The following is a 26,467-nucleotide window of genomic DNA, read 5'->3' as shown; positions in this document are numbered from 1 at the left end:
ACTGCTCTAGAGGAGATCTGCATGGAGGAATGGGCCAAAATAGCAGCTACAGTGTGTGCAAACCTGGTGAAGACTTACAGGAAACGTTTGGCCTCTGTCATTGCCAACAAAGGTTATGTTACAAAGTATTGAGTTGAACTTTTGTTATTGACCAAATACTTATTTTCCACCATAATTTACAAATAAATTCTTTAAAAATCCTACAATGTGATTTCCTGGATTTTTTTTTTCTCATTTTGTCTCTCATAGTTGAAGTGTAGCTATGATGAAAATTACAGACCTCTCTCATCTTTCTAAGTAGGAGAACCTGCACAATCAGTGGCTGAGTAAATACTATTTGGCCCCACTGTAATTGATAGACAGACAGACAGACAGACAAATATTAGCCAGACAAATAGATAGTCAGACAGACAGATAGATAGATAGACAGACAGCTAGATAGATGATCAATAGACAAACAGACAGATGTTCAATAAACAGACAGACAGATTCTAGATAGACATATGAATAGACAGATAGACAAGAAGATAATTGATAGACAGACAGATAGATTATCAAAAGACAGATCAATAGACAGACTATTTATCTATCTTTCTATCCATCTGTCTGTCTCAATGTCTGTCTATCTATCTGTTTATCTATCTACTCAATCTGTCTGTCTGTCTGCATCCTATATAATCTGTATCTATCACCGTGTGTGTACAGGAGCTGTACGTTCCAGGCCGACTGTGAGGCAGGTAGACGGGCGTGGATCAGCGCCATTCAGAACCTGACTGAGAGAAAAGAAGGAACAGTCAAGAGCGAGGTGAATTATCATCACCACTATACTCCGGGAGGGGAGGGGTTCGGTTCTCGGCTCTGTAACACCAGTTTAATGCGTCTGAATCAGGAGGAATCAGACGGGTACGAGGACGATTCGAAATCAGACTCCAGTAAGACGTTAGTGGACGGGGAGATTCAGTTGGAGGACTCAGACTCGAGCGAGCAGACAGACTCCCAGGGACCGCGGGCGTCTTCTAAAGCTCCAGGTAACCTTAACACCACCACATTCAAGTCCGACACTATTGAACTGTAGTGACTATGTAATTAACCCTTGGGCTTCATAGGTGGGATCAGTTCTGGAGAAGTCGTCTGCGATGCTCCCGAGAACAAGAGTGAGTATGCCGAACCTTTATTTGGACCCTTATTTTTGGTCTACATGAGCCCATGAAGCATCATTGGTGATACTTGTGTTGAAGATGCTGAAGGAGAACCTGCTGAGGAAGAACCTGCTGAAGGAGATCCCGGTGAAGGAGAAACCACTAAAGAAGAAACCACTAAAGGAGAAACCGGTGAAGGAGAACTCGGTGAAGGAGAACCTAGTGAAGGAAAAACCACTAAAGGAGAAACCGGTGAAGGAGAACCCGCTGAAGAAGAACCTGGTGAAGGAGAAACCGCTAAAGAAGAAACCACTAAAGGAGAAACCGGTGAAGGAGAACCCGGTGAAGGAGAACCCGGTGAAGGAAAAACCACTAAAGGAGAAACCGCTAAAGGAGAACCTGCTGAAGGAGAACCCGGTGAAGGAAAGACCGCTAAGGAAGAAACCACTAAAGGAGAAACCGGTGAAAGAGAACCCGCTAAAGGAGAACCTGCTGAAGGAGAAACCACCGATGGAGGACGTCAAGAGGAGGTGACGACCGACACGAACCCGAACAGCTTTGAGAGCCAATACACTGTTGGAGAGCTGCTGGGAAAGGGAGGCTGCGGTTCGGTCTACGAAGGCATCCATAAGGTGGACGGGAACCAGGTGAGTATCAGTTTGCTGTGTTGATCCTCCCCTTGGTCCTCCTATGGCTGCAGATACTTGTGACGACCTATCAGGACTCAGTGGGATGGATGGGATCTTCCAGCATGGCTAGAAGAGCATGACCCAGGCCCAGGCCCTCTAATTCCACAGACTTGAACCCACCTCGAATTGTCGTGTTGGCTCAATGGATCCTCCCCTGGGTCCTCCTATGTCTCCAGATACCTGCAACGACCTTCCAGGACCTTATTGGGTCACGGGGACTTCCGAGTACCACCCTGGCCCCCTGAATTCCCTTTGGTCCCAGACTTGAACCCAATTGAGCATCTATGGGACCTCCTTGATGGTCGTGTTGGCTCTACGGATCCTCCCCTGGATCCTCCTTTTGCTCCAGATACCTGTGACAACCTTCCAGGACCTTATAGGGTCACGGGGGCTTCCGAGTACCCTTCCCCCTGAATTCCCTTTGTTCCAATCTACAGATCCTCCCCAGGATCCTCCCTACAACCTACCGGGACATTATTCAGACAAACTGGGGATGCACACTAAGAAGATCTGAGTCCCTGATACCGGATACCACGGGATGCCTTTGGATGTCTCGTGGAGTCCACGTGTCGGTGGTCCGAGTTACTCCTGAAGAAGGTCTCATTTCGTGAGCTGGCTTCCCAGACTTGAACCCTAAGGAGCGCCTTGAGCAAATGCAGTCAGCACGGCTCCAGACACCCATGGCGACCTACTAGGACCTTATCGAGTCTCTCCCAACCCTTGTATTAAAAATCTACTAATGATCGTTTACTTGTGTGTGTTTAGGTTGCCATCAAATACGTGGTGAAGGATGAGGACCTCAGATTTACCAGGATTGTAAGTGACTTTACCTTTCAGATGAAGTAAATACCGTATAGACTGGATATACATTAAATCATTTGTTCTTGTCTCTTCTACCATCAGCCCGGCGAGACAGAGTTGCTCCCCGTCGAGGTGGCCCTGATGCGCATGGTGTCCAGGCCGCCCGCCAACCCGTACGTGCTGAAGCTCCTGGAGTGGTTCGACACGCCCGAGCGCTGCATCCTGATCCTGGAGCGGCCCGTCCCCTGCGTAGACCTCTACCAGCTGATGCGCAAGAAGGGTAGGCTGAGGATGCAGTTTGCCCGGCATGTAATGCGGCAGGTTGTCCTGGCGGTGCTCCACTGCCGGGATCGCGGTGTCTTGCACAGGGACATTAAGCGCCAGAATGTCCTTCTGAACACGGAGACGCTGGAGGTGAAGCTGATCGACTTCGGATGCGGCGACCTGTTGAGGGACACTCCGTACTACACATTTTCAGGTAACTGTGCACCAATGAGGGACGGGTACTTTGGTTTGGACTTTGGGTACTAGTTTGTCTTCTTTGTTCGTGTAGGCACGTGGGAATACTCACCACCCGAGTGGATAACCAAGCAGAAGTACTATGGCTGCCCTGCGACCGTCTGGAGTCTGGGCGTACTGCTGTTTGTCTTGGTTTGTGGACGCCTGCCATTTCGGTCTAGGAAGGAGATCACCAAAGGGCGTCTAGTGTTCAAACCTGGTGTGTCTAATGGTAAGGAAATATATACATTAAGACCTACAATTACAGACAGGTGAAGTGACTATCAAGGAGCGAATCGTGATGGATAGATGACTGGGTCTGAGCATCTCCAAATCTGCAGCTCTTGTGGGGTGGTCCAGGGAGGGTAGAGTGGTAAACCAGTGACAGGGTCATGGGCAGCCAAGGCTCGCTGATGCATGTGTGGCCCGATCCAGCAGAAGAGCTCCTGTAGCTCAAAGGTAGCAGCAGACCAGTAAGGATGCCCATGGTGACCCCTGTCCACGTCGCTCACCTGGGGGAACACATGGCACCAGGATGCACTATGGGAAGAAGTTCTGCCAACATTCTGCTGGGAAACTTTGGGTTGGGTCACTCTGACACGTAGCTCCTGACACGTAGCTCCTGACACGTAGCTCTGACACGTAGCATTTGAGGACCATGTCCACTCTTCCATGGATTCCCCAGATCTCGATTCAACCGAGCGTCCGTGGGATGTGCTGGACAAACGAGTCCGATCAATGGAGGCCACGTTATTAGGAAGGTGGTCATAATGTTATGCCTGATCGGTGTATCTTCTTCAGATCTAAACACCGTATAATTTAAATCTGCATTGTCGCACTCGCCAGCCTGCTGCCATCTGATCGAACAATGCCTCAAGAAGAAGCCCAGCAAGCGTCTCACCCTCGGGCAGATCCTCCTGCATGGGTGGTTTGATGAGTAACCGGAAGACTAGGTCCAGACGGTGTAGATCTTTACACTCATACTGGCGGCTGCAAAAAAGAGGGTAACACGGCAGAAAAACACGTATCAAATAATTCAAGTGATGTACGAATGATTTAATAACGTCTTGAGCGTTTCTCTCCTAGGATCTGCGCGTCTTCCAGCAAAGGTACGACCGGCTGATACAGATGCTGGAGAATCGTACTAATCGGATGTGGGCCAAAGTGGAGCTGGCGCAGATCGGGGTGAGTTTGACTCAGTCTGAAACTGGCACTATATTTACTACTATATGTGTCGACTGCCGGATGCCACCCATGCGGTTACCCATAGCGACTACGCCATCAGTCAGAACCACAGTCCTACCGTTCTAATAGAAAATCTATTTTCCTTTTACTCACAGATCCAGCACGTTAACTTTATAGACATCGTCTTTGAGCTGGTGCTGCTGGGAATTCTGGGAAGAGCGAGGGTGCATCAGATCATCTCAGTAAGAGAGTCTGTGCTCTATAGAGTCTAAAATTAATCTGTGCTGCCCTACAAGTGTAGTTAAACACACCATTGTTTAGTTGACGCAGTACCGGAGACGAAGGCTCTTTCTGGACCGGCTGATTGCTCTCATCTATTCGTGTGTTACGCCCAGATAGACTGAACGTGTTATTTATTCCATCTTCAGGTGTGTGTTCTTTACACCATGAATGATCTTGAATAGAACTGTCTGCTAGTAATCTGTTATTTCTTCTGTTTCTCTCTCAGACTGAGATGCTGAGCTTCCTGGATGAAATCTTCACTCTGGACGAGTCTTTGTATGCAGAACCTGAAGCCCTGGCTGCTGCACTGGAGACGCTTTTATGGCAGAGCCTCCAACGGTTTCATGAAAGGCTGGAAACAGAGGACATCTAAAGGCCAACCTTGATTAGAACCTTTATTTAACTGTCAGGGATGCATGTCTGGTGGTTGACGTGTTTTTAATGTTTGTTCACAGTTTGTGTACTTGTGGAGGTGCGTCAGGACCCAAGACATCGGCGACGTGTGAAGATACCACCGATGTGGAAGCATGTATTAGGATCTCTGAGAGACCTGCTGCCTTTAAGACGATGTCTTTACATCAGGACAACGCCCGGATGACTTTGTGGACCAGATCCAGATGTGTAAAAAGCTGATGTTCTGTAAAAATTTAATAAAGAAAGAAGAAACTGTGAGTCATTCATTCTCTAGCGTCTTTATTCTCCAAAATAAAAGATTTCCAATGATTTCACTGATTGCTATATAAAGTTGGGACGGAGGCAGAATAAGAGTAAAAGGTTTATAGAAGATTACAGTTACAGTTGCTCTCCATGCTGCTCTTTATTTTGAGGGAATTTGAGTTGTGAGATTTGGGAACAAACTGGGAACTGGAATGTGGACACAATACAGAGGAAGTAAAGGTGTCACAGACACTTAAGGAAAAGAAGCTCTACAAGGCAAAGAACCAATTCGCTCAGGGACCGAACAGTGACAACTCACCAATGGTGTGGCTTGAACCAGCAACCTTTTGATTGCTAGCCCAGTACCTTAACCACTAATACCAAGTTCACACTACACGACTGTGTTCAGATCTTTGTTCAGTTCACACTACACAGTGGACAGTGAGTGTAGAAACAAGTAGGTGGTTTTAATGTTATGGATGATCAGTGTAGTCTATTTAATCAGCTCCGCTTACCATATAGGAGCACTTTGTAGTTCTACAATTACTGACTGTAGTCCATCTATTTCTCTACCTGCTTTTACTCTGTTTTTCAATGGTCACATTGTTTAGGTGGTGGATCATTCTCAGAACTGCAGTGACACTGACATGGTGTGTTAGTGTGGAACAATTTACAATAGTGTGAAAGAATAAAGAAAATGAAAAGTGAGTGAGGTAAAACTGATAATCAGGTAGTATAGAGTCTGTAGCGTTTACCTCAGCTGCTCCAGGACGCGTCTCAATTTGTTAATGCTTTGTGAAAGCCTTTATAAAATGCTGATGTGAGTTATTTCTCCTGTTAAAAAAATTAAATTGAATTAAAGTTTAGTGTAGAATTATGTACAAAGATCTACAGAGTCTAGATGAACTGGCCGGTTAGCTCAGTTGGTTAGAGCGTGGTGCTAATAACGCCAGGGTTTGATCCTCGTACGGGCCACACCCACTTTAACCATTAAAGGTAGCATGGTTGAGAGAGAGTCAGGTGAGCATGTGCTGAGTATCAGGACTTTCTAACCTGAGTAATTTAATCACTGAAAGTAAGAATACCACCCTGTTCTTCTGCCATCTTTAATTCTGGCTTCATTTCACCTAATGATCGTGGCATGACCTTTATAAATGCTTGCAATCAATTTTGTTAATGGCAAAAATAAATAAAAAGAGAACTGCTGTGTAATTTAGTGAATTCTTGCACTGCACATGGCAGAAGACTAAAAGAAATTGAGACCGTGTAGAATAAAAGTATTAGGAAAGTATGAGGTTAAAAGCATCAGCTTTTATTTATTCTTAAAAGAAAAATACATGAACCTCAGTCATCTCACATGAAGATCTGTTCTGCTCAACAACAGTAAAGCTCTCCATCGTTTCTGTGTGGCAGCACCATAACTGAAGGGCTGTCAGTGTATCAGGTATGTGGGTACATGCCCTGCCCATGAAGACCAGCCGGTTAACTCAGTTGGTTAGAGCGTGGTGCTAATAGCACCAAGGTCATGGGTTTGATCCCCATACGGGCCACTATCCCTTTTGCACTTAAACTAACAAGCAAGTGAGTCTTCTCTAACTAGCAGGTCCTATTGACCTGGGCTTCAAACGTTGTCTCTGACAAGTGTGAGATCTTTTTAATGCCCCTCTCATTCAAGTCAGAAACATGCCATTATTTCAATTTGCCAAACTTAATTAACCCTCTGTAAATGTTTGCAAGTCATGTGACTTTTGTGTCCAATGAAAAAGCAGTGCTTGTGTCTCTGTGGTGCAATCGGTTAGCGCGTTCGGCTGTTAACCGAAAGGTTGGTGGTTCGAGCCCACCCAGGGACGAGTGCCTTTTATTGCACAACCTGCCTGTTGATCAAACGGATATGAGACACAAGAACAATGTGTAGTCCCACAGAATAGTGGAAATAAGTAACTGAAAAACATCCAGTAAACAACAGTCCTACGAGCACAAAAAACCACCTGATAAGTCACCGGAGACCGGCTGTCCAAAGTGGAAGAACGTCCTTTTGGTTTCAGTAGATGTTAAATGAAGATACTCGCCCAACGTGGGGCTCGAAGCCACGACCTTGAGATTAAGAGTCTCATGCTCTACCGACTGAGCTAGCCGGGCTTAAGCAGTATGTCAGAACAGACAGCTCATCAGTCAGACCATCAGAGAGATGTAGGTTTAATAGTGTTATTTTAAATAAACAAAAATAAATGAAATAAAACAATTTTACTTTCAAAGAATGTGCACAGTGAAATACACTGAAAACCTCAAAAGGTCGTCCTAACATGAGTGTGTTTCAGTGCTGTTTAATACAAATAAATAAAATATATAAGCACTGCAGGACGGATCAGCTGCATTCATCTTCCCCTCTATCAGGACTGCCACCACCATGCTTCACATTAGGTGCAGCATTAGCCGGGTGCCTGGTCTCCACCAGACATAATGTGTTTCTCGTGGTCCGAGAGACCTCTAGGTGCATTTTAGCACCTAGTTCAAATGGTTGATCTTCTGGAAGGTTCTCACGTCTCCACAAGGATACGCCGGAGGTTCCTGCTCACCTCCCGGCCAGGCCAGACTTCTTCCATTTATGGATGTTGGTGGTCTGTACCCTTGCCCAGATCTATGCCTCTAAGGTCTGCAGACGATTCCTTTGACCCCATGGCCACTGTGGACTGTGGGACCTCGTATAAGCAGGTGTCTGCAATCCCCAATCGTATCCAATCAAACCAATTGACCACAGGTGGCCTCCAGTTAAATTGGAGATGCATCTCAAGCGGTATCATACCCGTCTTTTGGGTGTCCTATCAAAGTCTGTGCACACAGACGCCTAAAAACATGCTAATAACACACAGACAACGGTACAGTTCACGTCTTTATTGAACAATTTATTTATTTAATAAACAAAGAAGCTGCTGGTAACTGTAAGAAGAATCTCCTCATCTTCCGGATCGAGATGCTCGTTGACCTGCGGACTACCGTTACGCTATCGTGACGTCCTGGAGGTCCGGTGAGGTCCTGTGAGGTCCTGTGAATAGAGACTTAAACCTTGCATAGATATCAAACCTTCATCATCTCCTACTCACCCAGAAAGACCTCCCAGAGCTCTCGAACCTTCTTATTCCTGGAAAAAAGCTCAAATCTTAAAAGGTTTGATTGTTTTTACCGTTAGCAGAAGCCTTCAGAAACCTGTATGGTTAAAAGTCTGGACCTATTTTTTGGGTTACTCATGGAACCACACGTCAGTGTTCATTTTGACAGCAAATTTTGATTTAGTTTTAGTCATAGTCTTTTGACTAAAATGTAATTTAGTTTCAGTCATAATTTAGTCATCTGAATTGTTTTAGTTTTAGTCTAGTTTTAGTTTCAGTCGACTAAAATAGGGCTGGGCGATTTTGCCAAATAAAAAAATCTCTATTATTTTAAAATGATAACCGATTGTTGATTACGATTTAGTTTTTTTTTTGTTCTTGTATAATGCAATTGAAACAAGACTCAAATTTTTTTTTTTTTGCATTGTAATTTAAAAGACTGCAGAAGTGCAAAAATAGTAACAGCACCACCTATAATTATCCTTTCAAGGGACTCAAACTTATAACAAAAACAATATCACAATAATTAACAATAATTAAAACAAAATAGAAATCTTAATTATCTATATCCTTTATAAGAATATCTCACAAACAACTCTTATTTTAAATAATGTGCAGCAGAGCCTCCTTACATTAGGAAAAGAACTACAAAAAGTTCTTTACAGGTTTCTTAAAAGGAACACGAGCCTGTACTGTACTGTTTCCACCACTGAGTGAGTCTGTATCAGTAGCTACACTGGGGGGGCATCAAGTAATCACTCAGCTCAGCTTTGATTTTGTCCTCTTGTTATTGGGGGTGGATGGAGGGGGCACGGTCTGCTTCTAACTATATGGACTACAATTCCCATGCTCCCCCGGACTGTCACGTGACTCTCATGTCCCGGTCAGCCAATCCTGATCGCGCTCACCGTCTCCGGAGTTTTGATTCAGTTCAGAGGTGTTTGATTCAGTGAATCTTAATTAAACTCTTCTGTTTGTGTCTTGTTTTGCCGATCGTGTTTGCGCTCCTTATTTCTGAATCTAACCGTTACCGTGTATAGTCCTTGTTGTCCTCCGTTTACTGTTTAGTTTATCCGCTGGTTTTGCACTCTACATGATTTTGTACACTGTTTTCACCCTTTTGATATTAAACTTTCCCTGATTTATGTTCTGTGAGTGTCTGGTCAGTTTCTGCCTCGTGACATGTTGGTATTTTAATTAAAATATAAAGTATGTAAACAATCGCAATTGTCACATTTCTAACATCGGGTGTAAACGTTCATGCGAATTAACCGAATTAATCGTGAAAATCTGCCAGCCCTAGACTAAAATATATATAAAGGGTGTAAAATGTAAATGCTTTTTAATCAGTTCACTTCAATTATTTAAGTAATTATGCACACTTACACAAAATGAAACATTTTTAACCAGTTATGGAATATTATTAATGTTTGAATGTGCAATACACACAAAAACAGATGTAACTTATTTCAAACAACATCTTTATTTACCTGACCTTGCTTATTGAGCATAACAATAACAAAATATTAATGACCAGTAGGCCTGCTCTGCCTGAAAAATATATGCATTGTTCATAACAAATTGCATATTACATTCTTTATAAAACTGGGTACCGTAAAAGCAGCAGTGCCATTATGTTGCCATTATACTGCCAGCAGTGCCAGATGTGGTTTCAGATTTGTTGTGTTTTTACCCGAGATCGTCGCCCCAGATGGTGTACACATCGTCTTGTTTTTCACGACGTGAAATGAGAAACGTGAAATGTGTCCATATATATCGTCTCTGCACTTTCTCCCTGTTGACATTGTGGAGTTAACCTAGTTCCATGAGTAACGACAGTTCATAGGCTAGTCTGGTCTTCCCGGGTTTAGATCAAATTTGTGCGAGTGTGGTCTTACAGCGGTACTGCAAAAGAAATTAGTACTGATAGGATGGCTACCCGGCTTGTCCCGCCTCTCCACATACGCTAAAGTAGTTATGATTGGATCTCTCCCTAACTCTCCAAAACTAAATCAGTTCTGATTGGATGTCGTCCCTGCCAAACATTTTTGTCTCGTTTTTATTTGTTGACGAAAATGTCAATTACACAAAATGAGTCTGAGACCATGATTTATGGTGGGCTGGCTGGTACATGTATGAATTATCTACCCTTGTGTTAAAACTTATTCCACATGCTTATAGTTGTAGCAACTAGTGAAAATGCTTCTATCTTGCATTTCTGCAAAGTAAAAAGGATTTCCATTCTTCATGATTCAGCTTTTACTGATTTATAATGAAGAACAGCGTATTAGATCCAGAAAAAATGCATTTCCTCTAGTAATACTGTTTAAAGCTTACAACAGACATGTTTATATTTGTTTTAAAGCTACGGTCAGTCAGTAGCCAGTTTTTTAAATGACTGAAAAATTTGCCATTGACCCCTTTGGGTACAAAACAAAAATGTTCAAATTTTTCTGGTAAATAGGGTTAGTAGTTCTACAACACTAGCTTTAGTTACAACAGTGTTTAGGTGTAATAAGTCAAATGAGATGGTTTTTTTAATCTGCATCCTTTATTTTTTTTTTATTTAGCAACATACAGAGATGTATAACAAGAAAAAGTTCTGAATGATACTAAAGTAAAGTGGCAAAAGGGAACATGAAACATTTTAAACTCATCAGTTTTGGTCTACTGTAATGTTTTTATAAAGCTATAAAACTACTTCCACTGACCAAAGTACACAGATCTCACACTTCTCAGAGACAATGTTTGAAGCCCAGGTTAATAAGACCTGCTAGTTAGAGAAGGCTCACTTGTTAGTTAGTTTAAGTCTAAAACTGGGTGTGGCCCGTACGGGGATCGAATCGAATACATACATGTATATATGAATACTATTTGAAAACTACTATATATGACACTATTTGAAAACTGGCGCACAAACTATTGTTTGACCATGCTGGCTAGCAAGAGACAGAATCATAGATTAGTTGGGGGTGGGTTGAATAGTGTGTTATCTGCAAGCATATGCATGACAAAAGAGGACTGATAGTGCTCTAATGGTTATGTAGAAGGAGGGGGTATGTCCTGAGGATCTCAGATTTTCAGTCAAGCTAGTGTTAAGAAGGTAAATAATCATGGAATGTCATGAAAGATGTTGGTTGTTCCCAGTCAGCTGTGTCTAAAATATGGACTGAGTACAAACTAAATGGGAAGGTTGTAAAAGGGAAGCATACTGGTAGACCAAGGAAGGCATCAAAGCGTCAAAATGAGAATGAGAAACAGGTGGGCGGAAAGTGGACTCAATGTCTGTGACCGAACTGTAAGAAATCACCTAAAAGAAATGGGCTTTACATAAAGAAAAGCCAAACAAAAGCCATCATTAACACCTAAACAGAAAAGAACAAGGTTAAAGTGGGCTAAAGAAAAGCAATCATGGACTGTGGGTGACTGGATGAAAGTGATCTTCAGTGATGAATCGTGAATCTGCATTGGGCGAGGTGATGATGCTGGAACTTTTGTTTGGTGTCTGTCCAATGAAATGTATGAAGATAACTGCATGTAAAGTTCCACAGTGGTTGATGATATGGGCCTGCATGTCAGGTAAATGCACAGGGGAGATGGCAGTGTTCAATAAATGCCAAAGTCCATATTGAAATTTTGGACACTTTTCAGTTAAAAGGATGTTTGGTGATAATGATAATGCATCTTGCCATAGGACAAAGGACGTGAAAACTTTCCTTCAAGAAAACATATAATGTCAATGGCACGGCCTGCAAATAGTCCGGATCTCAATCCAGTTGAACATCTCTGGTGGAAATTGAAGAAGATGGTCAATGACAAGGCTCAAACCTGCAAAGCTGATCTTGCAACAGCAATAAGAGACAGTTGGAGGCAGATTGATGAAGAATACTGTTTGTCATTAGTTAACTCCATGCTTCAGAGAGTTCAAACCGTTATGAAAGCCAGAGGTGGTGCAACAAAGTACTAATGGAGTCATTACAGAGACGCACTTATAATTTAATGGGACTCCTGCACCTTTAAGCAGCGACTGCTGACGTCATAGTCACTGCAAATAACTTTGACCTTGGCTAGAAGCCATGTCACTTTTACGGCAAAAAGAACGCGGGGTAGCGTAGTCAGTAATGTAAATAATAATAATAAATACAAATAATTATCTTGCAATATAATACAGAAGCATCGTAGTGACAGTAGTGACGTTTATATTCTCAGTTGTTTGTAAATGTTTAGCGATTATATTACAGTGTTTAAGTTACAAATTTACCGTAATTCCATAATTAAATACGTTTGTTATCGCTACTATAGCAATTAGTATCTTTACACACAATGCTAACTCGTTAGCACTATTTTACGTTTGGTTACATCTCATATTGTACCAGATGTAACACTGTAACTACAGCTATATGCATGTACTGTATTAAGTTTTTTATTGTTTTTATTATGTAGTTTTACTCCATTCTGATACACACAGTGTATCATACAGCTAGAAAGCAAATAAAACCGACATAACTGTGTTCTGGAGGGAGTTGTCTGTCTAGTCTGTCTTAAAATACACTGTAAAATCCTACATAAACTGCATCTCCCAAAATGCATGCTGATTTTGTGACCCACAAAGTGACCCCATCCCGCCAGTAGATGATGTTTAAACATAATCCCAACATGTACAAGAAGAGAAAATTAAGCAGAATAAAAAAATTTAATGAAAGTGAATACAAGTTTGTGCTTTAGGAAGAGAAACCGGTGCATCTCTTGTGTTATGAGGCCATGTCTGTGGTAGAGGAGGACAATATAAATGTAGATAGACATTATAAATATACTGTATAAATTTGACAATTTGACACCAAACACAGAATTCAGCCTCCAAGAAAAACAGCAGACTGCACTCACAGCAGGATAAATTACAATTGACCCTTTCAGGGCCACCATAATGCTGATGTGGCCCTTGGTGAAAATAAGTTTGACACCCCTGCACTATAAGGTGGGATAATTAAACGTAAATGTGAGTATTTCTTTTAACAAGGGAGCCTATAGATAAACACAAAGAACAAAGACTCATGATGATAGAACAATGCAACACAGCCCTCCATTCACACCTTCTCATGTACATTCTGGTTGAGGACGGTTCATTATTTGCTAAGTGGAAATCATCTAAAGACTAGAATTTTGGAGTGTAGATCTAGAAGTGTTAAAGTAAGAGGCTATTCATTTATGAAAACTTAGCATTTATAATATAAAGAATTCTTGCAAACACCATAAAGACCAGGGTAAAATTCTTTCACTTGAAAGTAAAAGTTGTTCTGTGTTTATTAAAGTAGATTAAACTTGAATAAAGAACAAAAACAGATTCAGATCTGAGGTTGGTACATTACACCACATTACATTTGATGATTAATAATCATATTCATACCATCATGTACATTCGAAAACAGTTCTAGTGGATATTAGTAGAAAAAGAAAGTACACATAGCTTTTTCTGTACATGTAGTAGTGGAAAATCATTTTATTTTCTCCTCTGAATGCGCTGGTGTTTTTCAAGACGACTTCAGTCACAAAATCATAACTTCTGTGTGACCGTACTGGTGTCTATTAAAAATGCTGCTTCCAGTAAAACTTCATCTGCACTATAAGCAGCAATATAGGTCATCCTCTTATGTGAATGCGCTGGTGTGGTGTACCTAAAGGATATTCCTTTCACTAAAGTTCTTTTCAGACAGGGAACAGTGATGCGAACTCTCTCCTGTGTGAATGCGCTGGTGTTGTTGGAGAACACAATGTGCAATAAAATACTTCCCACACTCTTAACAGTGATGTAGTTTTTCTATGTGAATATGCTGATGCCGTTTGAGCAGTGATACGGTTTCTCTCCTGTGTGAATACGCTGGTGTTTTTGGAGGTTAACCTGTTGAGCAAAACTCTTTCCACACTCTGAGCAGTGATACGGTTTCTCTCCTGTGTGAACACGCTGGTGTACTTTTAGGGCACTACTTTGAGTAAAATTCTTTCCACACTCAGTGCAGTTATGCGGTTTCTCTCCTGTGTGAATACGCTGGTGGTTTTGAAGGGTACTATGTTCAGCAAAACTCTTTCTACACTCTGAGCAGTAATATGATTTCTCTCCTGTGTGAATACGCTGGTGTTTTTGAAGGTTACCCTGTTGAGCAAAACTTTTTCCACACTCTGAGCAGTGATACGGTTTCTCTCCTGTGTGAATACGCTGGTGTTTTTGAAGGTTACCCTGTTGAGCAAAACTCTTTCCACAATCTGAGCAGTGATATGGCTTCTCTCCTGTGTGAATGCGCTGGTGTTTTTGGAGCGTATTCTGTTGAGAAAAACTGCTTCCACACTCTAAGCAGTGATATGGCTTCTCTCCTGTATGAATGCGCTGGTGTTTTTGAAGGGTACCCTGTTGAGCAAAACTCTTCCCACACTCTGAGCAGTGATATGGCTTCTCTCCTGTGTGAATGCGCTGGTGTCGTTGGAGATGACTCTGCGTAGTAAAACTCTTCCCACACTCTGAGCAGTGATATGGCTTCTCTCCTGTGTGAATACGCTGGTGTTGTTGGAGATTACTCTGCGTAGTAAAACTCTTCACACACTCTGAGCAGTGATGAAAGTTCTTCATGTTTATGCTTTGATAAGACTGTAGAAACTGTTTCCTTGGAAAGCAACAGAAACTAAGAAACAAGTCGATTAATTAGAATTACTTTTACTACATTAATACCACAATAATATTAAACTCTTCACCTAGTAATAAAAACATTAAATTCACTTCACGTCTAAGTGAGAATCTGAATTCAAAGAACATCAGGATAAAATACTTATAAATACTGCAGATATTAATAATTAAATAACTATAAATAACTTGATATAAATAAAGATATAAGAGATCTGACTTTCTCAACATCAGTCCTGCACCAAGCAAATCTAATCCAGTTCATGACAGGACTAATAATTAGCTCACAAGTGTAAATCTTTGGTGTGCTGGGAGTAAAAAAGGCTTCATAAATCACCACAATTATGAGCATAAAGCTATTTTAAACAGTCTGAATATATTAACCTGATAATATTAAATAACATCATAAAATAAAAACAACAACAAATGCAACATAAATGTAAAAGAAACAAACAAGAAAACCCTTTACCTTCCTGTTAGAATCCTGGCAGCCACTTTAACAAAGCTGGTGTCTCCAGCAGGTCGTTTCTAATGAAGAACGTGCAGAAGATCCTTCTTACCAAGTGACTCAGCTACAGGTCTAGAGTTTAGTCCTTAAATAGAGCTGAGGACAAAGACCCAAGACCAGTTCAAAACTCTGCATTGGTCAATCATCAGACAACCATTCACACCTTCTTGTGTGAAGTACTAGCTCATTATCTATGGAACGTGTGCAAATGAAGTAGATGGAGACACAAAGCATGATGGGTGAAGTCAAACTACACCTATTTATCTCAGCAGAGAAGTTATTTACATTTAATCCTAAACACAAACAAGGAATTGAAAGGCTATTCTGTAAAGTGAAATGACATGAACTTAGATAAAGCTTTTATGATAAGAATGTAAGTCATGTAAAATGCTGTATGTAAATTTGTGTGAATTAGTTTCTACTGTATATGAGGAACAATAAGAAAACTAGAAGAGGAAACACCCACCTATAGATTTATCTGTATTTATGGTGTAGAAATATTTACTCTGCACTTGTGTGTCTGTGAACTGTTTGATTTACTACTGCGGTCAAGCCTCCACTTCAAAATGCTCAGTCAAATCAGCTCCCACATTGTTTGTGAAGATGTGTGTATACTAAACATTACGGTAAAAGCGTCTGGCGGAACTATTTAGGATAGAATTTCAGGCTTTAAAATAAAAGGTTTGGTAATAACTGGACATTATGATTTTACTTTAAATTTAAAGTCAAATAAAACTTAATCTCTTATTGTTACTAAAAGGAATTCTCTTGTTTTCACAGAACAATTCCACTTCATAATGATAGTACACAACATGTAGGTTACAAATACATTCTAGAAATGTGACAATATAAAAGGCCTTTATTTTAAAGTTTAAGGGTACGAAAAAAAATAGGGTTTAAATCAGTGGTGGGCAATTAAATTTTCCAAGGGGCTACATAAGAAACTGGGACTGTTGTGGAGGGCCGGACCAATAAGGTGAACTTAATTCTAATATCTTTATCCAAAGTGATTTACAATACAGTTACAGTATACAGTCTGAGCAATTGAGGGTTATGGGTCTTGCTCAAGGGTCCAACAGCAGCAACCTGGCTGTGGTGGGGCTTGAACCAGCAACCTTCTAATTACTAGTCCACTAACCACTAGGCTACGACTGCTCACTCTTTATGAGAAGCAGTAGATTGTACAGTTCTTATAAGCTGTTAATGTTTAGATGTTACAATCAGAAAATTAGAAGTAGGCAGAGTAAAAATGTTCTTATATTTCTGTTTAGTATCGTAACAGCGATTTAGAGCCTAAATTCTGATCCTTAACCAGCATTACACCTGACTTCAGTTAATAAATACTTCAGAAGTTCATGTCTTGTTAAAAACTCCTTCTGTTCACATTATGGTGAAGCTGGAAACACTCACACACACGTAAATCAAAACTTACGGTAATTTAAAGATATAGCGTTCCCGTCAAAATCAATCCTGTTGTAATGCATGTTTGATGTACGTTTATTTACATCTAATTTTTAATTGCCACAAACCTCATGCGGGCCGGTTGGGGATGTCTCGCGGGCCGGATGTAAAATGACGATTATAAAATGACTAATAGTTTAATGATAAAATATTACTAGCTGTAATACCAATGTAAACAAAATACATCACAAAAAATGAAAAAAATACTGTAAAATGAAAGTATATTATTATTAATAATAAAAGATTCACTAGTAGTACTGATCGATCATTTGCCATTTCACCAATATCTGTGACACCCTGGATTCTGGGCTAGTTTCAGCTTCAGGGTTGATTTTAGACCAGACATTAGGCTGAACCTGGCAACTCTCGCGATTTTCAAATTGGGTTACTTTCCAAATGTGTCACGGCTGTCTAAAAGCTTTCATTACAAACCGTACAAAATGTTTTTAATAAGGATTTGCGCTCACATACCTATGAACAAGTTCTGCTAGTTTTAGCATGTGAAGGACGGGTTTAGACAGACTTTGAGCTGGATATTTGTGCTGGACTTGGCATCCCTGGGTGGAGTTGAATTGTTTGGCGTTGGTTCCAGTCACTGCTGGAGGTGACCAGACCGAGTACAAGTACAGTCTGTGTTCCTGTAGTTATGAACTGCTCTCATTCTCAGCAGTTTAAACAGGATTTGAATGGAAGGTAAAGCTCTTATTTTCAGGTTTTATTTCCTTCCCTTTATTAATCTTTATGTTTCCTCAGTGAGCTCGTATCACTGCTCAGAATGTAGAAAGTGCTTCAGTAAATCCAACAGTTCACATATTTCTACACCATAAATACAGATAAATCTATAGGTGGGTGTTTCCTCTTCTAGTTTTCTTATTGTTCCTCATATACAGTAGAAACTCATATACAGCATTTTACATGACTTACATTTACATTTACATTTTCAGCATTTAGCAGACGCTCTTATCCAGAGCGACTTACAGAAGTGCTTCTATAGTGAACATTTCATTTCTCAAGTTTAGGTAAACAACAGTCAATGAACACAAATCTGCTAAAACCTGTTAAAAGGCTTTTTTTTTTTTTTTTTTTTTTTTTTTTTTTTTTTTTTTTTTTTTTTTTTATAAATGGAAAAGAATGGAACAAAATGTTAGTAAATAAGTACAGTCAGCCTAAGTGTTTAGTAAAAAGGTGGGTTTTTAATCGTTTTTTAAAGACAACAAGAGACTCAGATGTTCGGACAGACACAGGAAGTTCATTCCACCACTTCGGCGCTAGAACAGAGAACAGCCTTGATGCTTGTCTTCCTTTAGTCCTGGATGGGGGCTCAAGTCGAGCAAGACTAGAGGCTCGACTTAAATTCTTATCATAAAAGCTTTATCTAAGTTCATGTCATTTCACTTTACAGAATAGCCTTTCAATTCCTTGTTTGTGTTTAGGATTAAATGTAAATCACTTCTCTGCTGAGATAAATAGGTGTAGTTTGACTTCACCCATCATGCTTTGTGGCTCCATCTAATTCATTTGCACACGTTCCATAGATAATGAGCTAGTACTTCACACAAGAAGGTGTGAATGGTTGGCTGATGATTGACCAATGCAGAGTTTTGAACTGGTCTTGGGTCTTTGTCCTCAGCTCTATTGAAGGACTAAACTCTAGACTTGTAGCTGAGTCACTTGGTAAGAAGGATCTTCTGCACGTTCTTCATTAGAAACGACCTGCTGGAGACACCAGCTTTGTTAAAGTGGCTGCCAGGATTCTAACAGGAAGGTAAAGGGTTTTCTTGTTTGTTTCTTTTACATTTATGTTGCATTTGTTGTTGTTTTTATTTTATGATGTTATTTAATATTATCAGGTTAAAATATTCAGACTGTTTAAAATAGCTTTATGCTCATAATTGTGGTGATTTATGAAGGCTTTTTTACTCCCAGCAAACCAAAGATTTACACTTGTGAGCTAATTATTAGTCCTGTCATGAACTGGATTAGATTTGCTTGGTGCAAGACTGATGTTGAGAAAGTCAGATCTCTTATATCTTTATTTATATCAAGTTATTTATAGTTATTTAATTATTAATATCTGCAGTATTTATAAGTATTTTATCCTGATGTTCTTTAAATTCAGATTCTCACTTAGACGTGAAGTGAATTTAATGTTTTTATTACTAGGTGAAGAGTTTAATATTATTGTGGTATTAATGTAGTAAAAGTAATTCTAATTAATCGACTTGTTTCTTTGTTTCTGTTGCTTTCCAAGGAAACCGTTTCTACAGTCTTATCAAAGCATAAACATGAAGAACTTTCATCACTGCTCAGAGTGTGCGAAGAGTTTTACTACGCAGAGTAATCTCAAACAACACCAGCGTATTCACACAGGAGAGAAGCCATATCACTGCTCAGAGTGTGGGAAGATTTTTCTATGCAGAGTAATCTCAAACAACACCAGCGCATTCATACAGGAGAGAAGCCATATCACTGCTCAGAGTGTGGGAAGAGTTTTACTACGCAGAGTAATCTCCAACGACACCAGCGCATTCACACAGGAGAGAAGCCATATCACTGCTTAGAGTGTGGAAGCAGTTTTTCTCAACAGAATACACTCCAAAAACACCAGCGCATTCACACAGGAGAAAAGCCATATCGCTGCTCAGAGTGTGGAAGCAGTTTTTCTCAACAGAATACACTCAAAAAACACCAGCGCATTCACACAGGAGAGAAGCCATTTCAGTGTTCAGAGTGTGAAAAGAGTTTTACTCAAAGTAGTGACCTTAAAGTACACCAGCGTGTTCACACAGGAGAGAAACCTTATCACTGCTCAGAGTGTGGGAAGAGTTTTGCTAACAGTAATGCTCTTAAAGTACACCAGCATGTTCACACAGGAGAGAAACCATATTACTGCTCAGAGTGTGGAAAGAGTTTTATTCAAAGTAGTGACCTTAAAGTACACCAGCGTGTTCACACTGGAGAAAAGCCGTATCACTGCTCAGAGTGTGGAAAGAGTTTTGCTCAACAGGTTAACCTTAAAAAACACCAGCGTATTCACACAGGAGAGAAACCATATTACTGCTCAGAGTGTGAAAAGAGTTTTGCTTACAGTGATGCTCTTAAAGTACATCAGCGTATTCACACAGGAGAGAAACCATATTACTGCTCAGAGTGTGGAAAGATTTTTGCTTATGAAAAGAATCTCAAGGTGTTCGCGAGGTGTTGGCCGAAGAAGGGGGGTAACACCGCTGGTAGATAAGTGGCACGGCGCTCTCCAGCAGTTTATGCTGGTCAGCGCCATGCCAGCTACCGGGTGTGATTTAATTGCGGACTTAAACGACTAAATGTAACGGCGCTGTCACCAGCCAGAGTGGCTGGGAAGTGGCTGTTTATAAACAGCGCTCCAGAGGGCTAAACGCGACGCTGTCACCAGCGCTTTGCGCTGGGAGGGGGTTGCGTTCCTCTGGGCGTCCCTAATGGATCTCAAGGTGGCGGCGGCACGGCGGCAGCGGCTCGGCGGCGGCGACCTGTTGGCGACCTAATGGCGGCGACCAGGCGGCGGCGGCACAATGGCGGCGGCACGGCGGCGGCGGCGGCGACCTGGCGGCGGCCCAATAGCGGTGGCCCGGTGGCGGCGGCACGGCGGCGGCAGCACAGTGCGGCGGCACAACCTAGAATTAAAATAAACAAACATAAAAGGGCACCGCAGTGCCAAACAAACTGAAAGAAAGAAAAAAGAAAATGGCCAACAAAAGCAGAAGGTGCGACGGCTGCAGCTCTGCACCTCCTCCTTAAATAAGGGAAGGCACAAGGCACAGCTGCAGCCCGTTCGCCCTAACGAGCTGGCCAGGTATTTAAATGAGCAGCTCGTTTCTGCTCTGTAAGGCCTGTGGTGTCAGGGAGAGATGGCACATACCCCTGACGCCACAGAGCCTAACACTTCAATTATCAAATGTACATGATGGTATGAATATGATCATTAATCATTAAAAGTTATGTGGTGTAATGTACCAACCTCAGATCTGAATCTGTTTTTGTTCTTTATTCAAGTTTAATCTACTTTAATAAACACAGAACAACTTTTACTCTCAAGTGGAAGAATTTTACCCTGGTCTTTATGGTGTTTGCATACATTCTTCATATTATGAATGCTAAGTTTTCATAAATGAATATGTGACAGGTTGTCTCCCTTCCTGCCACCATATGGCACTGTGCCAATTAATGGAGTGCCTGGTTTGAGGGGCGGCATAATGCATCATTAGATAAATAGAGGGGTGGATACACCTGTCGCTCCTCTTCCCTCGTTTCTTTCCGGTGGTGGTGATCTGTTTGGCGTGGCCGTTCCAGGTGCACGATCTTCCCCATTCAGGTAATGCATTCTGCTAGCCTCCCGCTGTTGTGTGTGGAAAACGGGCGTGTTGGTAACGCGATTTCTGCTCATTATAGCGTAATTGGCTGCAGTGGCCATGGGGGAACGCATCGCTCCACCGGAAGCCCTTCTTGGGTGCGCTTGCCTGTCTGCCGGTAAGTTCACTTGTGTTACAAGCTGTGGCACAAGCCTTTGATCCCCGGTCTCTCGTGGGCGTCACTGTAGCGTCGCGACGTGGTATGTATGAGTTTATATTTTTATGAATATTAGTTTATTTGATTATTTTAACTTGGGTACTAAATTATCGTGGTATGCCTTTCTTGTAGAGAACGGCGTAAATCGTTGGTTTGTATTCAGCTTTCCCTGGATTCATGCTGCTGTTTTGGCTCTATTTAATAGTGGGATATGTCAGTCGCTTCATGGTGACTTCAGCTTGTCTGTAATAACACTGGGTTGCTGAATAGCCGTGGTGACGGCTAATGAATGTGTCCGTCCTGAGTAAAAGGAATTAATAATCTACAGGGCATTGCTACGTCTTCAAAATGGCCGATGGGTTTTAATTAAAGGACATTCTACTGGTATTTTAACATGTCTTATGTGTTAAATGTAATTGATTAGTTAATATCTTTATGTAGTTTTTGGTACATTTGTATGTCATTTAATTGTTTCTTTTCACACCAGTCTGGCATAGCTTTTTGTTTGGTATATTGTGATTGTGTTTTTGTGTGTTTGGTTAGGTGCTGTGGCTCAGGCGGCAGTCCAGTCCTTGGTAGTGATTTTTCTTCACATTTCTTTTTTTGCAGGGTGAGTGTAGTGTCACGGTGGTTGATTTAATAGATTCTTGATATCTTTGGTCTGCCCTGGCCGCCTGGTAAGCCCCAGCAATCCTTTCTTCTAATTTATTGGTATTTATGTTGGGTAACTGTGTGTGTGTGTGTGTGTGTAAATTTGATTTCTTTTGTTAACTGTTGTGATGTGTAATAAAGCCTTTGTGGTTAAATTGAAAACCGTCTCTTGCCCCGTGGTATTATTGAACCTGTGAGATCTTGTATGTTAAAAGTTAGAGACTTAGAATTTCCTGTGGATGAGATTACCCCAGGTGGCGTTGTCGCAACAACCTTATATTTGCCATTGCCCTTCCCTTCGCCATTCTGCCACATATATACAAAACAGTTACATGTGCAAAAATATAAAATAGAATAAAATATTAATAAAAACTGCAAAATAATAACAATAAAAATTATACACACACAGAGAGAGAGAGAGAGACACACACACTCAAACTGATCGTTATTACTACCTCATTACTGTACATATTATAATTTTTATTATTATTTTGCACTGTTTTTATTAATATTTTATTCTATTTTATATTTTTGCACATGTAACTGTTCTGTATATATTTGTTCTTTCTCATTGTTATTTTTATTATTTCTCTCTAACTTGCTTTGGTAATACGAATGTCCTTATTTGTCATGCCAACAGTGGTGTATAAAGTACCGGAAGTCCATACTTGAGTAAAAGTACAAGTATCTTACCAGAAATTTACTTTAATAGAAGTAAAAGTCACCTTTTAGAATATTACTTAAGTAAAAGTCTAAAAGTATCTGATGTTTAATGTACTTAAGCATCAAAAGTAATTTGATATTAAATGTACTTAAGTATTAAAAGTAAAAGTAAATGCTGTTAGTATAAATGGAAGCGGTCATTTTAAATATAAAGATTGTTTTTTTTAAGCCAGTAAACCACCTTAACAATTAACCTGTTTTTTTCCTTTCATCTGAACATTTGTGCCAATTCATGATCATAATCATTGTTCACATCACCTGTTTGAAATCATGACATTATTTAGTTGTTTTTTTAACTTATTACTAGCCCTAAATGTTCCTGTTCCAACGTTTTTAGAATGTGAGTCGATGTAAATGTAAGAAACACTGCATCTATTTTATTTGCAATTTCTATACGGTCCCATTTTTTTTATTTGGGTAGTATATTTCAATAACAAAAAATAATTTTGGCATAATTAATTTAAAGCAAAACTCAAGAGACTTTAACATGTGTGGCACTTTTATCCCTTTAATGATCTGTTCAACCATTATTTCAAATCAAAATATTTGAGTAAAATAATCTGTATTTAAATAATCTTTTTGGGCTGTATCTACTCACTGAATGGCATGTCTTAAACTAAAAAAATATTGGTATTCTTACTTTAAGAAAACACCATTTCTAACTTGAAGCCAACAGCTGAAAAATCATTAATAATAAGTTAATAATAAGTTGGATAAATTGAGTTCTTGTTGAGATCATTAAAGGGTTAAAGACGTGCTGCATGTTCCTCAGCACCATGAATCTCCTCTGCCGGTCTAATACAGAAGTTATCTGAGGAAATATCTATCTGTAGGTGAGTTTTTAAAAATAATGGACGTGTCTTCATGAGTTTTGCAGTCAATGAATTCCAAACAAATGTAGTGAAACGTTTTATTTGTGGTTCGAATGTAATCGGTAAAAATGGTAGGTAGATATCTGAACAATGTTAATAATATGAAAAAACCGCTGATGCTGCAGCTTTACTTTGTTAATCATTGTTAAGTTACATCAGTGTGTTGGACGGGGAGCTTCTGAAATCTCCATATTTGCGGGTCTTTGGGTGAACGACACACTTTTAGAAAACTCCGATAGCTTTTAGTGCACGTTTGCACATGCGCAATAATGTGTTTAACCACCGTCTAACTTACAAGCGCAGATTCACCAAACCAGCGTGCAGTCCGTCACACATCTCACATCATTTACCTTCATTCTGTAGTAACGAGTAACGAGTTTACATACAGCGAATGTAACGGAGTAAAAGTACACAATTTCTTTAGAAAATGTAGTGGAGTAAAAGTGAAAGTTGCTGAAAATGTTTATACTCCAGTAAAGTACAAATACTTCAAAAAACTACTTAAGTACTGTAACGAAGTATTATTACTTCATTACTATACACCACTGTCTGTATCTTCACTGCTGAGTTCAATGTTCTGTAACATGTCAGGAAACGTTGTGCCTTCTTTCACCTCATATTACTGACTTCATACACAAAATGACGAACAAATGTGAAAATAAACATCCATAAACCTTCATATATTCAGTGAGTTTATTTATCTATTATTTAATGTTATAAGATTTTGAGGCTTGTTGATCCTGGTCATCCATGTTCTACACTTCTCATACAGCTGTGTGGATCAACAAGGGCGGCACCTCAGTGGAGTTCATCTAACCAGTCACACACAGATACCCAAACTGCATTGTTAGAGAGAGAGAGAGAGAGAGAGAGAGAGAGAGAGAGAGAGAGAGAGAGAGAGAGAGAGAGATCTGCAACAATCACTGAAATGTGAAATTGAGATGTAATGTTTCCTGATTGGATGGCGCCACCATCATCCCTCCTTGTCGCACCGACGACATCTCCTGCTAAATAAAACAAGAAGAGATGTAAGAACATTCCAGAAGCTGTAGTGTTTGGACAGATGAGCATGTAGAGCAGCGTTTATCAGGTAAAATACACTGATTGTGGAAATGTTACCTGGATTTCTTACACGTCCGCTCAGCTACACACTGGACTACTGCGCTGCTTCCTTCTCAAGAGCAAAAGATACGTAGCTGTGGTCTGATCAAACTTCCACTACACACACACACACACACATCTCTTTTAGATGGAGCTCAAGAACATCAATATTAATAAATGGCATCTGTGTTGGTGCAGATACAAGTACTGAAATGTACCTCAGACACGAGCTGCTTGGTGCTTTGGTTGGACTGTCTGAACATCACAGCCATCTCGGTGATGCTCTCCTAATCTAGATGATCCAGCTGAGACACAAACACACACACAGACACAAATATATGAGTATGTAGGATAATAAAGATACAATCTTCTGTACGGTGGATCTCCATCATGTCACTGTACTACGTCTAGGGTGGATGTTGCATGTGCTGTGCCATTCCACAGGGCTGCTGTACCCCTTCATTACCCACTCATGATCCAGCAGATGCTCCACCTTTATACGCCGCTCTGGAACCACCTACAGGACAAGATACAAGAACTTCAGGTGAAGAAGCCCACAGATAAACACACACCCGCTTTGCTCACATTAAACACACCATAAACACACACCTGCAGCATTTCCTTAATCAGCAGTACAGAACCAGGAGACAGCCAGTCAGGAGTGTCATAATGTCCTTTCTGAGGAAACACAGAGCAAAACAATCACATCTGATCAAAGACCATCACCACAAGCCATTACTGTTACTTTTACTGTATGTTTAACATGCTGCTGAGCATTAAATAATAGATTCAGTTTTATAATCGTAACAAGACGTGTATGCCAATGGTGTTGCATTGTAGTTTCAAGACTTACAGTAATTTGTTCATGGAGCTCCACAAAGTTGTCACCATCGAACAAGAGGTAGCCACACAGCATGTCATATAGGACAACACTTAAGCTCCAAACATCTGCCTAAACACACACACACACACACACACATATATATATATTGTTAGGCTCTGTGGCATCAGGGGAATGTACCATCTCTCCCTGACGCCACAGGCCTTACAGAGCAGAAACGAGCTGTGCCTTTAATTACCTGGCCAGCTCGTTAGGGCGAAGTGGCTGCACCTGTGCCTTCCCTTATTTAAGGGATAGGTGCAGAGCTGTAGCCGTCGCACCTTCTGCTCTTGTTGGCTGATTCTTTTTTGAAGAATCAGCTGCCGTCGAGCCGCCGTGCCGCCGCCACCTAGAGACCCCATTATTGCGCCCAGAGGAACGTGACCCCCTCCCAGCTACCGCTGGTGACAGCGTCACGTTCCGCCCTCTGGAGCGCATGAGCAAATGGCCACTTCCCAGCCACCCTGGCTGGTGACAGCGCCTTTGCCTTTAACTTTTGAAACCCGCAAATCAATCACACCCGGTAGCTGGCATGGCTCTAGCCAGCATAAGTTGCTGGAAAGCGCCATGCCACGCAGCTATTGTCGGTGTTACCCCCCCTTCTTCGGCCAACAGCGCGAGGTGTCATGAAAATAATTTCAAACGGCATCAGCGTATTCACGTAGATTTACTACATCACTGTTAAGAGTGTGGGAAGTATT

The 26,467-nt window shown here is 40.9% G+C and overlaps 2 protein-coding genes, 1 long non-coding RNA gene and 2 other non-coding genes across 5 annotated transcripts in view; 3 read left to right on the top strand and 2 right to left on the bottom strand.

Annotated features, from left to right (window-relative positions):
* LOC134326881 (zinc finger protein 271-like) overlaps positions 1-20,130 on the top strand; it is a gene marked incomplete at both ends in the record, with an annotated part of 31,885 nt that extends 11,755 nt beyond the window's left edge. The window contains one exon of the mRNA XM_063009006.1: positions 19,403-20,130. Within this exon, the coding sequence (XP_062865076.1) occupies positions 19,403-20,130 (728 nt within the window). The remainder of the gene's footprint in view (positions 1-19,402) is intronic.
* Positions 4,219-5,266, top strand: LOC134326890 (uncharacterized). Its single transcript, XR_010014624.1, has 4 exons — positions 4,219-4,312; positions 4,468-4,554; positions 4,634-4,740; positions 4,821-5,266. It is a non-coding gene; the product is annotated as an uncharacterized LOC134326890 (long non-coding RNA).
* Positions 7,028-7,101, top strand: trnan-guu (transfer RNA asparagine (anticodon GUU)). Its single transcript has one exon. It is a non-coding gene; the product is annotated as a tRNA-Asn (tRNA).
* Positions 7,318-7,390, bottom strand: trnak-cuu (transfer RNA lysine (anticodon CUU)). Its single transcript has one exon. It is a non-coding gene; the product is annotated as a tRNA-Lys (tRNA).
* Positions 14,216-14,935, bottom strand: LOC134326887 (zinc finger protein 79-like; the record flags this gene model as incomplete). The annotated part of the gene is made up of 1 exon (XM_063009011.1): positions 14,216-14,935. A coding segment is annotated over one exon (720 nt), but the record flags the coding sequence as incomplete, so codon positions are not given.
* Positions 20,131-26,467: the final 6,337 nt, after the last annotated feature.

This window comes from Trichomycterus rosablanca, chromosome 14, assembly GCF_030014385.1.
Source record: "Trichomycterus rosablanca isolate fTriRos1 chromosome 14, fTriRos1.hap1, whole genome shotgun sequence".
NCBI lineage: Eukaryota > Metazoa > Chordata > Actinopteri > Siluriformes > Trichomycteridae > Trichomycterus > Trichomycterus rosablanca.
Note: the sequence above shows the minus strand (reverse complement) of the source record. Positions and strands in the feature narration are given on the sequence as shown.